Source organism: Clupea harengus, chromosome 24 (assembly GCF_900700415.2).
Source record: "Clupea harengus chromosome 24, Ch_v2.0.2, whole genome shotgun sequence".
NCBI lineage: Eukaryota > Metazoa > Chordata > Actinopteri > Clupeiformes > Clupeidae > Clupea > Clupea harengus.
Genome location: NC_045175.1, coordinates 8,456,782 through 8,468,854, shown reverse-complemented (window position 1 = coordinate 8,468,854; position 12,073 = coordinate 8,456,782). Strand labels below are relative to the sequence as shown.

Genomic DNA, 12,073 nt, shown 5'->3' with positions numbered 1-12,073 from the left:
TCAGTGGACATAGTGGCGATTCTTCTGCCCATGCTTATGAACTTTCCAAAAACAAATATGAGATCACCCAAGAAGTGTTCAGGCATCTAACATTTCTCATATTTCTCTTTGGTCCTGTAGTACCTGTCACCATTAGTGTTGTTTACACAGCTTCTCACACCTTTTTGTACTGCTACTTCTATGCACTTTCTACTTCTATGCACTCTCTACTTCTGCGGTCTTTCTATTTCTACGTCTATACATTGTCTACTTCTGTGTGTTTTCCACTTCAGGGTTCGTCAACTCCTCGACCTGTCAGACGGGCCAAACGGGTGGCACCTGCCCAAGATAGGGTGAGCGAGGAGTCTGACACCATGGAGACTGGAATCGAGGAGGAGGAGGAGGAGGAGGAGGAGGAGGAGGAGGAGGAGGAGGTGAAGCAACGTGTGAGAGCACCAGGCACTACTTCATCCAGAGTTCTGTCAAGCGATGAAGAAGGGGCAGTCCATCCCAAACGCAACAAGCCATCGTCCCAGAACGGACACAAAACATCGAAGGTTACGAACAAGGTGAATAGTAGGGACAATGCTGCAGGATGCTCCGGAGGGAACGCGACGAGAAGGACTCCCTGTCCCTACGGCAGCTCCTGCTACAGGTAAACCTCCTGTATCATTCACAAAAATGGCTCGGGGGGGGGAGCTGTGGCAGCAGTGGTGGCATTCTTTGCCATGTGCGTTAAGCTGAGCTGTGGCGCGAGTGGTAGCGCCCCCTTGCTGTGTGGGGATGCAAGTGCCCACGGGGTCCTGAGTCCTCTCTTCATCAAAATAAAAGCTAAAAAGTCCCACAAGTACATTTACAAAAAAATTAATAATAATAAAAATAACCATATACCAGTGTTCAAATCATCTCGTTTAAAAGTGGCTTTTATTGAAATTCACTGACAGTAGAGTACAGATAAAAAAAAATTCTACCATCAGTTTGTGTGATCCCATGACCTTGGTGTTATTAGGACTTTGTTCTACCAGTTGCAGTACAGGGGCCTTTGAAGGGTGGGATCACCAGTGTTTAATTAGGGTAAGGTGTTGTGAATTGAGGGTTATATTTTACAAGGCAATGAGGAACTCTTAGATCTATACTTTCACAAAGATCTGTAGGGTGCATGCTTTTCTTAAGCCGGTATTTTTCATACCCATTTCTTTCTCAGAGCGGAAGGATGTGTATCGTAGTTAGCTCAAATTGGTTCCCATGGAATGATTGTGTGTGTGTGTGTGTGTGTGTGTGTTTTTATGTATTTGTGTGTTTTGTTTTCATACACTCTTATCTTTGATAACAAACTGAACGTATGAAGTTAGTCTTTATACTTTTCATGTTTCATGTCTGCCTTTTATAGCTTAAGACTTCAGTTTCAAAGAGAGGCAGTGAGAGCGAAGCAGCAGTTACTGGCCTGCCGTTTCAGTCCAGTGGTCCTCAAACCTTTTTGGCCCATGTTCCCACTTGGACATAACAAAAGTGTTGTGACCGCAGTCTCTCACATCGCAGACAACCTTTAGGCTCCTTCAGCGGTTTCACAACAATGTAGATTGCGGCGGACGCAAGTGGCAGTATGTTATGTTGTATTCCAGGCAGATGTTTACCAGGCTGAACCACTTCACATTGTGTCACCACTGATCACTTAATGCGCGCATGCATTCCCTATGTGGTGCAGTGGCCTCGGGTGGAATTAACACATTTCCTTTCTGTTTGCTGTGCTGGGCTCGGGTTACGCTATCAGAGGATAATGAATCGCTCTTATGCCAATTGAAGTCTGTCCTGGGTTAATTTGTTTGGTTTATTGCATTCGGATGCCTTGATTAAGAAATCAGAAATCAATTCACCAGTCCGGCTAGTCTGCCAAAGGATTTGGAATCAGCATGGTTGTTGTAATTTGTTTTCTCCACAATGCTGATGTAGTGTGGTGAACTTCTTACCGTCTTATTGATGCCAGTCCTGAGAGACCCCCCCCCCCCACACACACACACACACACACACACACACGCACACGCACACGCACACATGCACAAACACACACCACACACACACACACACGCACACATGCACAAACACACACCACACACACACACACACACACACACACACACACACATGCACACATTCACAAACAGACGCTTCACCCCCATTCTTCTCAAACACACATCCTGCTTTTACTTTATCATGTCTCTCTCTGTTGCTCCATCTCTCTCTCTCTCTCTCTGTTGCTCCATCTCTCTCTCTCTCTCTCTCTCTCTCTCTCTCTGTTGCTCCATCTCTCTCTCTCTCTCTCTCTCTCTCGCTCACTCACACACACACACACACACTTTATCTCTCTCTCCCTCACACACACACACACTCTCAATCTCTCTGTCCCTCTGTCACACACACATACACACACAGATACATCGCATTGGGTCTCAGATTTGAATTAGGGGGGACAGCGCTCTAATGAAAAACCTCTGCCGTGAGGCTATCACTCTGTCCACCTCTCCCTTCATCTGTTCATCACACCTCTCTGTTCATCCTTCTATCCAGCTCTCCCTTCATCTGTTCATCCTTCTATCCACAACTTTTTTTTGTGTCAGCACATTTAAATATGACCAAGATCCACTAGATAGCACCTTTATCCAGCGCCAAGTTGTATATAACAATACAATATTAAAAATGTTTTAAATATTGCAGGTAGGTCTGTGAGAGCAGTGCTTTCTTCATTGCTTCATGCATGCTATTGTGTATGTTATGTTTACCAGAGATAAGCAGAAAGGCCTTCCACGTCCATTACCAAAACTACACTACCCAGCAGCATATAGCCATTAACTCCATTATCTCTTTACATATTCAATAGGTTCCATAAATGCAATATGTAGTTCCGTTATGTGTGCATTACATTTTTGTGTTAATGGTGGGATTGGGATTGTGTTAATGCTGGGATTGGGATTGTGTTAATGCTGGGATTGTGTTAATGCTGGGATTGGGATTGTGTTAATGTTGGGATTGTGTTAATGCTGGGATTGGGATTGTGTTAATGTTGGGATTTACATTTACATTTAGTCATTTAGCAGACGCTTTTGTCCAAAGCGACGTACAAGAGAGAGAATAGTAAAGCTACGAGCAATAGAACCTGGTGTAACAATAAATACTACTTTACATAAGAAATATAAAAAAATGAAATATAAAAGAAAAAGAAGTGCAGAAATGTAACTGCTGTAATTGCAAGTTAAGCACTAGTCGAAGTGCCAGTTAGGAAAGGAGGTGCTCTCTGAAGAGTTGGGTTTTCAAAAGCTTCTTAAAGGTAGAGAGGGACGCCCCTGCTCTGGTAGTGCTAGGCAGTTCATTCCACCTACGTGGAACGACAAATGAGAATAGTCTGGACGGCCGTACTTGCACAGACGGAAGTGCCAAACGACGCTCACTAGAAGAGCGCAGCATCCTGGGTGTAACATTTGCCCTTACAAGAGCATTTAGGTAGGTGGGAGCAGAACCATCAAGCACTCTGTAGGCAAGCATAAGTGACTTGAACTTAATGCTCGAATGTATCCTGATTAACATTCACCCACGAGCCGAGCGCCCATTGATGGGATTGGGATTGTGTTAATATTGGGATTGCACATCTTTTTTCTTTTTTTTTTTTCTCATGCAGGAAAAACCCCATCCACTTCCGAGAGAGCAGTCACCCTGGCGACAGCGACTATGAGGAAGAAGCAGAGGAGGAAGTGGATGAGGATGACGACCGCCCAGAGTGCCCGTTCGGCACCGACTGCTACCGGTAGGCAAGGTTAAAGGTGCAGCTTAAAGGTGCAGCGAGTGTTTTTTGTTGGGGGTCTAGCTAAAGGTGTAAGGTGGGGGCGTACAAGGAAGGGGATACGAAAGGTCTGAATGCCAGGCAGAGAGGGTCTTGCTGACCATGGCCATCTAAATGCTAATATACTTTAGTCGTGGCTCAGACGAAAGGCAGGATTGAAGTGATATGCGAAGCTTTGTTAATAGTCTCGGCACCAACCTCCTGGTGTGGCTGAGACAAAGGACAGTCCCTTGACACATTTACATTTAGTCATTTAGCAGACGCTTTTATCCAAAGCGACGTACAAGGAACACGGCCCTTGATATGGCCTAGTGTGTGAAACCTACCAATATCTAACACTGTCCAGTTGGAAAAACACCTTCTAAAGCTTTGTAATAGGATTGGTCAGTGTTTCGATGAGTTCTCGCATTATTGTAAAACACATCAACCTGTCTCTTGATTACCAACAACATCTTCCATGTTGGATTTGTCAGAAGTGATTGAAGAAGTTGGAAGACAAATTTGCTGTGAGAAGATTGCCCCCGTTGATTAATTCAGGAGATGGTTCCATGTCCCATGGTGCAGTGCGGCGGTCTCCGCTCTCGGGTCTCGGGGCATGAGTGACCTGTCGTGTGAGGGAGCTGAGAGATGTGACAAAGCTGTGTAATTACCGACACATCCGCGGGGGGGGGGCTTCCTCTCGGGAAGGTTGACCAACACGCAACGCAGTGTGGGCCGTGCATCACTTTGTGTGTTTGTGTGTTTGTGTGTTTGTGTTTGTGTGTTTGTGTTTGTGTGTGCGTGTTTGTGTGTGGTGTTTGTGTTTGTGGGTGTGTGTGCGTGCGTGCGTGCGTGCGTGCATGCGCATGAAGACTGTTTTATGTGTGTTTACACATGACAAAAAATAGTGAAAAGTGTGTGTGTGTGGTCTTGTTAAGATTAATTAGAGATACCCATTTGTGTGTGTGTGTGTGTGTGTGTTGGGGAAGTGTTTGTGTATAGATGCATTCATTGGTTATACTGTATATGTGTGTGTTTTTGTCATGTGTGTGTCTCTGAGCAGGAAGTGTGTGGCTGTCTCCTTGCCTCACCTTGACCCCTGACCCTTCTATGCTATGTACTGTATTTGCAGGAAGAACCCACTACACAGGCAGGAGTACAAGCACACCAAGCCTCCAGGTTAGTCTTAGACTTGTGTAAGAGAGTCTTGCCTTCATTTCGCTTTTTGTAGGTCACGGGGGTCCTGTGTTGTGTTGTGCTGAGTTGTGTTGTGTTGTTTTGTGTTGAGTTGTTTTGTGTTGTGTTGTGTCAGATCACATTGTTTTGTTATACTGTGCTGTGTTTCACTTACTGCCAGGTTGTTAGGCACGTGGGCGGTAGGGTGGGGGTGGGGGGGGGCTGGTGTATTTAGGGGTGGGGTGGAGGGCGTAAAGAAGCTGGGTAAAAGAATACATTAATCAGACTGAAGACAGAGGGGGCAGATCAAGGCAGACAGCCAATGTATCCTGATTAACATTCACTCACGAGCCAACCGCCCATTGATCCGGCTCTGTGATGTGTGCTGGCGACACATCACTGACAGCCAAGAGGAGGAGGAGGAGGAGGAGGAGGTGGAAAAAGAGGAGGGGAGAAGAGGAGAGGAGAGGAGAGGAGAGGAGGAGAGGATGGATGAACCGAGGTGTAAAAGACAGTTTAATCAGTCTTAGTTGTGTGGGGACCTTGGTGTTCTGTCGAGAGTACAATCGTGGAGAGAAAGTTTGACGTTCTTTGAAATTGCTTGATTGTACGCTGAGCGAGAATCGAAGGAAATTAGCCCAGCCTTACTCCTGAAACACGCCCAGAACTTGACATAAAGCATTGGTCATCTGTGCCGTTTGACAGCAATTCGTGTTTGTTTTTTAAGATCTTAAAAATAGGCCTATTGGTGGATGTGACCTGCGCTGACATTGTTCTCTCCAAACCAATAGAAATTTTAAAAAGTTAAATATTAAAAGGTTTTCAAAGCTGGCAGACCAAATACAGACCTGCCAACATGTACGCATTTTGCGTACCTGGCACGGATTTTGACATCAAAGTACGCTGGTACGAGTTGATGCTCTAAAAGTATGCGTAACGCTCAATAATGCATTGCCGGCTTTCAACGGGTTCTGTGCCGAGTCGCCAAGGCGTACATGGGCAGCTGCAGCAGAGTAAGAAGCAGAAGAGGAGTTTGATCAATCACAGACCCCTTGCCGTTACTATCGTTACTATCCTCTGCATGACCCTCGAAATCAGAGAGTACTAGGTTACTCTGCAGTCAGTAGAATCAAACGCTGTTTAGGTCTCAGTTAGCGATTTTTCATTCATACTTACCTAACTCTCCCTTCTCGCCCACATCTGGCCAATTCTTCAAGTGAGGACATTAAACCAAGTTAAAAATCACTGAAAGGTAAACTGACGAGTAATGCAGAGATAAGACGTTAAATGAATACAATTTTAGCCCAACGATGTTAACCATGCGGTCTTCATGTTCGACATCGATTTAAAATGGCAAATAGATCTAAGTGTCTCGGCTGTGTTACAAATGGTTTGACGTTACGCTTTCTTGGTGTTTTGATATTACTAATTTCAGACAAACTCTTGTAGTATGCTACCATGGCAGAACCACCGGGAAAAAAAAAAGATTGCATGCACCTCAAAAAATCATTGATAGTTACCGGGAGAGATGGCCAGGCCTTCGTTCTTCCAGACTTCCCCACCATGCTTTCTGCACAGTGTGCAATGTCAATATTGACATCAAGGAGCAACAGGTAACGAACACAGTATGATGCATATTATCAGAGAATCATAGGCCTACCTGTCAAGTGTGCACATGTCCGATATTCTCAAGTTCATGCTTGAAGTCCGCGACAGCCTTCTACAGTGTCCACACATAGGCCTACGCAATGATAATAGGCTAATACAACTCTCCCACTGACTAGATTTGAATGAAATGATAAAGAAGCGAACACAGCGCCATTATTTGGTCTTAACAGTTGTCTAGTCCTGGTATCACATCATGTCATTGGGCTTGCATTCAAACGTCAGACGTGGGGAGAAAAAATAACGTGATGAAACATGACACTTGACAGGTATGAGGTTGTGTTAAATATTTTAATTAAAAAGGGAAAAAATACAACATGACCATTGTTTGAGAAATAACATCCAAGAGGAAATTGAATAGGCCTGCTGCATATTGCTCACTTGTGCAGAGAAATTTGTTGTCACAGTTATCACTTATAACAGTAGCCTATCACAGATAACAGTTATCATTTGTTATCACAGTCTTTTTTTTTCTTTCATTAGGCCCACTAAATGGTTCAGAACTGCATTATTTATTAGCTCAGAATGCCGTCTATTGGTTCAAACATGCAACAGCATTATAACTAATAAAATGAAGGCCACAAAATCTTGGACCCCCCCCCCCCTCAGCTTCCTCTGCTTCTCCTCAGGCGGCTGGCATTGCCCACTGTAGCTGGGAGAAGACAAACATATATATATATATATATATATATATATTCTAATAAAGAACACAATTAAACATGAAATGTTCACTATATAGATATATATATATATATGTGTGTGTGTGTGTGTGTGTGTGTGTGTGTGTAGTGTACATATAATGTTTAATTGTGTTTTTTATTAGAAAATTGCGTTGCTCTGAAAGAGATCATAATTTTCTTTTGACTTTCAAGTTTACACACTCGCCTATCCATTTAACAGTTGCTCTTATCCCAGCTGACATTAAAAAACAACTGAGATGAAACAGTAACAATTATAATACAAACTGTAAGACTTCGATCTAACAATAATGAACTATATAAACTAACTAATAGCACAAAATCAGAAGGTTGTTCAGAAATGTTAATTATGTCTTTCACTACTTACCAACTTCTTAGAAATAAGGGGAAAGAAAAAGGGGTTTAGCGAGTTGGAGGGATCGCTGTGGTTCTGATGTCCTGCTTTCATGATGGTGATGTATGGGACTGTGTGCTGTCTGCCGATAAAGGTTGGGTTCACCAGTGATGTCCACTGGGACACGCTGACAGCAGTGGGAGTTCTCAAGGTTAAGTGGATGATAGTGGTTAGTGTTTTTGTGTGTGTGTGTGTGTGTGTGTGTGTGTGTGTGTGTGTGTGTGTGTTGATGCGCACTGTTTCTGTATCCACTGGTGTGTGTGGAGTGCTTCTGTGCACCATGTGTGTTCGTTGTGTGTTAGTTGTGTGTGTGTGCGTGTGTGTGATGGTGGGCGTTGTGTTCCCATCAACAGGTTCCATGTGGCCTTTAAGCAAAGCTCAGTGTGCTCCATCTGTGCAATCATGGAGCTGCCTAGAGAGCCTGGGGGGGACATGTGGGTCCTCTTCATGTTCCAGCCCCTCACACACACACACACACACACACACACACACACACACACACACACACACACACACACACAGGCAAACACACACACACACACACACACAGGCAAACACACACACAAGCACCGTCACCGTACGATACAGATCGAACTGAATTGGATTTGAACTGATTGGAAATGAATTGAATAGAGTCGGGCCCCTGGGGCAGCACAGGTTGAGCTGACCACACCGATGTACACTGGGCTGGGGCTGGGGCTCTGGCAGAGAACACTCTGTTTCCAGCTTCACACTCGCGGTGACATCTGAGTCATGCAGCCCAGGCAGCAAACGAGGGCTGGAGGTCTGGACCTGTGGGTCTGCTGGTGGCTTGATGCTGGAGGTCTGGACCTGTGGGTCTGATGGTGGCTTGATGCTGGAGGTCTGGACCTGTGGGTCTGATGGTGGCTTGATGCTGGAGGTCTGGACCTCTGGGTCTGCTGGTGGCTTGATGCTGGAGGTCTGGACCTGTGGGTCTGATGGTGGCTTGATGTTGACTGGTACCTTAAATGGTGTCGCAGGTTATTCCTCTGGAACGCCACCGTGTTCGGTGTCAAAGGGAACCTTTTCTTTCTATGTTGGTTTCTGTGTTGTTTTTCCTACAGGGAAATAAAGTGTTCCACTCCGTCACTACAGTTTGTTTTTCTAGGCCCTGCTAGCTCGTCTCCCTAGATGTGTTTGTGTGTGTTTCTATTAGTAGCTGGCTGGGCTGTTTTTCTCCTTATTAGCTGTCCATCTTCCTAGTTGTTTCTGTGTCTGTCCCCGTCGCTTGCAAAGCAAATGGTGATAACCTTGATAACTATTTTACTTTGGACAAATAACATGTTTCAGATCAAATAAAATAACATCATGACATTTTTGTTATATTTTGTGAAGTGAATAAGAGGTAAATAGAACACCCTCAGCAAACAGACATTTAAAAAAAACGAGTCTGTCTTCATAATTGAACCCTTTCACTGGACCACTTAAAAAAAAACAATAATAATTGCATGTGAAACTGTAACTGTCAGTCAGTTACCCAGCTGATTGGGCCCTTTGGAAGCTGTTTGTCCAACTCGCTGGCTGTCTCTTTTTTGTCTTGCCCTTGGCTGGCTGTCTCTCTTGTCTTGTCTCATTATCCATCCGTCTGGATGTCAGTCTGTCAGCTTGCGTTAAAAATGTCCTTTATATGTTAATGCATTTAATTTTTTGAAAACTATGAACTACTTAAAAAACTGAACCCCTTTTAAAAAAACGAAAAATAAAAAAACCTTAAGATCACTCAGTGATACAGCTGATCTGTCCCCGTTTGCTGTCCGTCTGACCCGAACCCTGTTTCGTGTTCACAGCCAAGACGCCTGCCTCCCAAGACGACGAATGATGATGAGGCGTATGACGACAGCTTCATCAACGATGACAGCGAGGAGGACATTGATGAGGACTCGGATTACGTGCCCGACGATTCCGGCGGCAGCGGGAAAGAGGACGTCAAACGACTTCAAAGAGAAGCCAAGGCTTTTCTCCGAAAGAAGAAATAACCTATATATTATATATATATATTATATAGGTTGAGGGTATATTCGATATTCGTCCTATAAATGATATAACATGCCCACGAAAGGCTTGTTGAACAAGAGCAATGTTCGGCACGCCATTCAGCAAAGTAGGGGAGAAACGGGTCAAGAATATATATATTATGTACATCCTATAGATCATATACAATAAGTTGCCCATGACCGCCATGTTGAGAGGCAAGTTAAGTCTGGACCTTCTGGTCTGCCTCCAGGACGGCTCTTCGCAGATCGCTACAACCACTGCTAGTGCAGAGGGGTAGCCGGTCTCCCTACCTGTCACTCACGGTCACAGAGGTTGGTCAGCCAATGGCTACATACTTGATGCACTCCCAAGCTTTGCTGATTGGCTGGTGTCCTAATACAGAACACATCATCTCTGCTACTGATTGGCTGGAATCTTCTCAACCACTGTTACTTAGAGTCAGTGAAGGTGAACAAGGCATTTTACTGTGAAGGCTATAAAGTGATCTGTGGTGTGGGTTTTATTAAGCAATTAATTACACACAACATTATGATTTAGCCGAAAACAGTTTCAGCAACAGTTACCCAACAAGGCATTTAGTTAATTTCTCATTAGCAGCAAGTGTGAATCAAAACTTTTTTTTTCCTCTCCTCTCTCTCTACTGGGGTGTCATGAGGCTGTGAACTATAAAGAACCAGACGCACCGAAACGAAAGAAAGAAAGAACATAGAGCGAGAGAGAGAGGGGTGAGAGAAGAAGAAGAATAAAAGAGAAGCACCTTGTGTTCTTGTCAGCCATGACCTATATATGTGAGCCTCAGAGAGGTTCACTCTGTCTTTGTCGCGCCTGTCAGCGGGAGGCAGCCAACCCTTTCTAGAAGGTTCTTTTTTGTCCCTGTTCGCTGTCTTTGACACACCCCTCCAGCTACATACCAACCTACACTGGATTTTTAGAGAGGGAGTTTAATCAGGCAAAATGGCCACCTGCCACTAATTGGACGTTTTAATGGAACTTGGTGAATTTAAGTAGGAGGCAGTACAAGATTGATTGAATTCCAGCCTTTGTCTAAGTTTGTGATGGTTTTTTAATGGATGTTATGCCATTTTAATGGAAGTTGATGTTTTTTTTTTATTGTATTGTTTCTGTTGCACAAATACAAAAAGAAAAAACTTTCCTAAGAACCGATGTTGACGTGTGTTTTTTATGACTTTGAATACGGTCTACGTGCCCTGAAGGCACAATACACTTCCTTTAACCACAGCAAGCCTCTTTGGCAGGACTGTTGACATCACGTTATAGCTCAGATGAAACTAAATGGCTGGTGGAGACAGATTGGGAGATGTCTGTTGAGGAAGCCTCACAGAGTTTACAGAAATGTGTAAACATCCTGTGTTTTTGATAAAACAGTCAACAGCATTTTTTTTATCTAAACTCTTCTCAAGTGCAGTGATACTACATTCCCTGGAAGTCATTCAAACGTCTGTCTTCCTTCTAAGGACATGGAAACTGGCAGCAGAAAGTTGCATGTTTTTTGAATGTAGTTTATGTTTTTATCTATTTATCAAAGGCAATGCATTTCTGTTGATCTCGAATCTTGCTTTTCATAGTTGTGTTTTCAATAATACGTTTGTATCTCTATCTTTTCCTCAAAACATTCATTTCATTTTCATGTGTCTTTGTAGTTGCTAATCTGCTAGTCTTCTCCTCCACGACCCCTCGATAAATCTCTCTTGACGTTGGGGTCGTAAAGGTTGTAAACGTTTGTTTATCTCTATCTCTCTATCTTTTCCTCAAAGCATTCATTTCATTTTCATGTGTCTTTGTAGTTGCTAATCTGGCCCTAACCACAGTATTTTGCATCTGGAGCCAATCTTCTCCGCCACGACCCCTCGTTAAATCTCTCCTGCCCTTGACGTAAAGGTCGTAAATATGTAATTGACGCCAAAACGGCGGCTGCTATTAAAGTGCCCTCTCTGTTTTTTTCTGAGCGGTCGGCAGTGCTGCCCCAATGATTCAATTACACAGCGGACCTTTTACAAGTGCCCAGCCTTAAATCAGAGACGGGGGTACTGTCTGGTTCCCCCACTGTGTGAGCCGCACAGAGAGAGGGAGAGAGAAAGATAGAGACCGACAGAAAGAGAGAGAGATGGAGAGACAGATAGAGATCGACAGAAAGAGAGAGGGAGAGAGAAAGATAGAGACTGACAGAAAGAGAGAGAGATAGAGAGACAGATAGAGATCGACAGAAAGAGAGAGAGATGGAGAGACAGACAGAGACCGACAGAAAGAGAGAGGGAGAGAGAAAGATAGAGACTGACAGAAAGAGAGAGAGATAGAGTAACAGATAGAGACCGA

At 44.0% G+C, this 12,073-nt stretch overlaps 1 protein-coding gene across 1 annotated transcript; it reads left to right on the top strand.

The window, feature by feature from the left end:
* Positions 1–201: 201 nt before the first annotated feature.
* LOC105901545 (aprataxin and PNK-like factor) lies at positions 202–10,899 on the top strand. Its single transcript, XM_031562356.2, has 4 exons — positions 202–634; positions 3,650–3,775; positions 4,923–4,969; positions 9,532–10,899. The coding sequence occupies exons 1-4, from the start codon at positions 354–356 to the stop codon at positions 9,561–9,563; spliced, it is 486 nt and encodes a 161-aa protein (XP_031418216.1). The 5' UTR covers positions 202–353; the 3' UTR covers positions 9,564–10,899.
* The last annotated feature ends 1,174 nt before the right edge of the window (positions 10,900–12,073 follow it).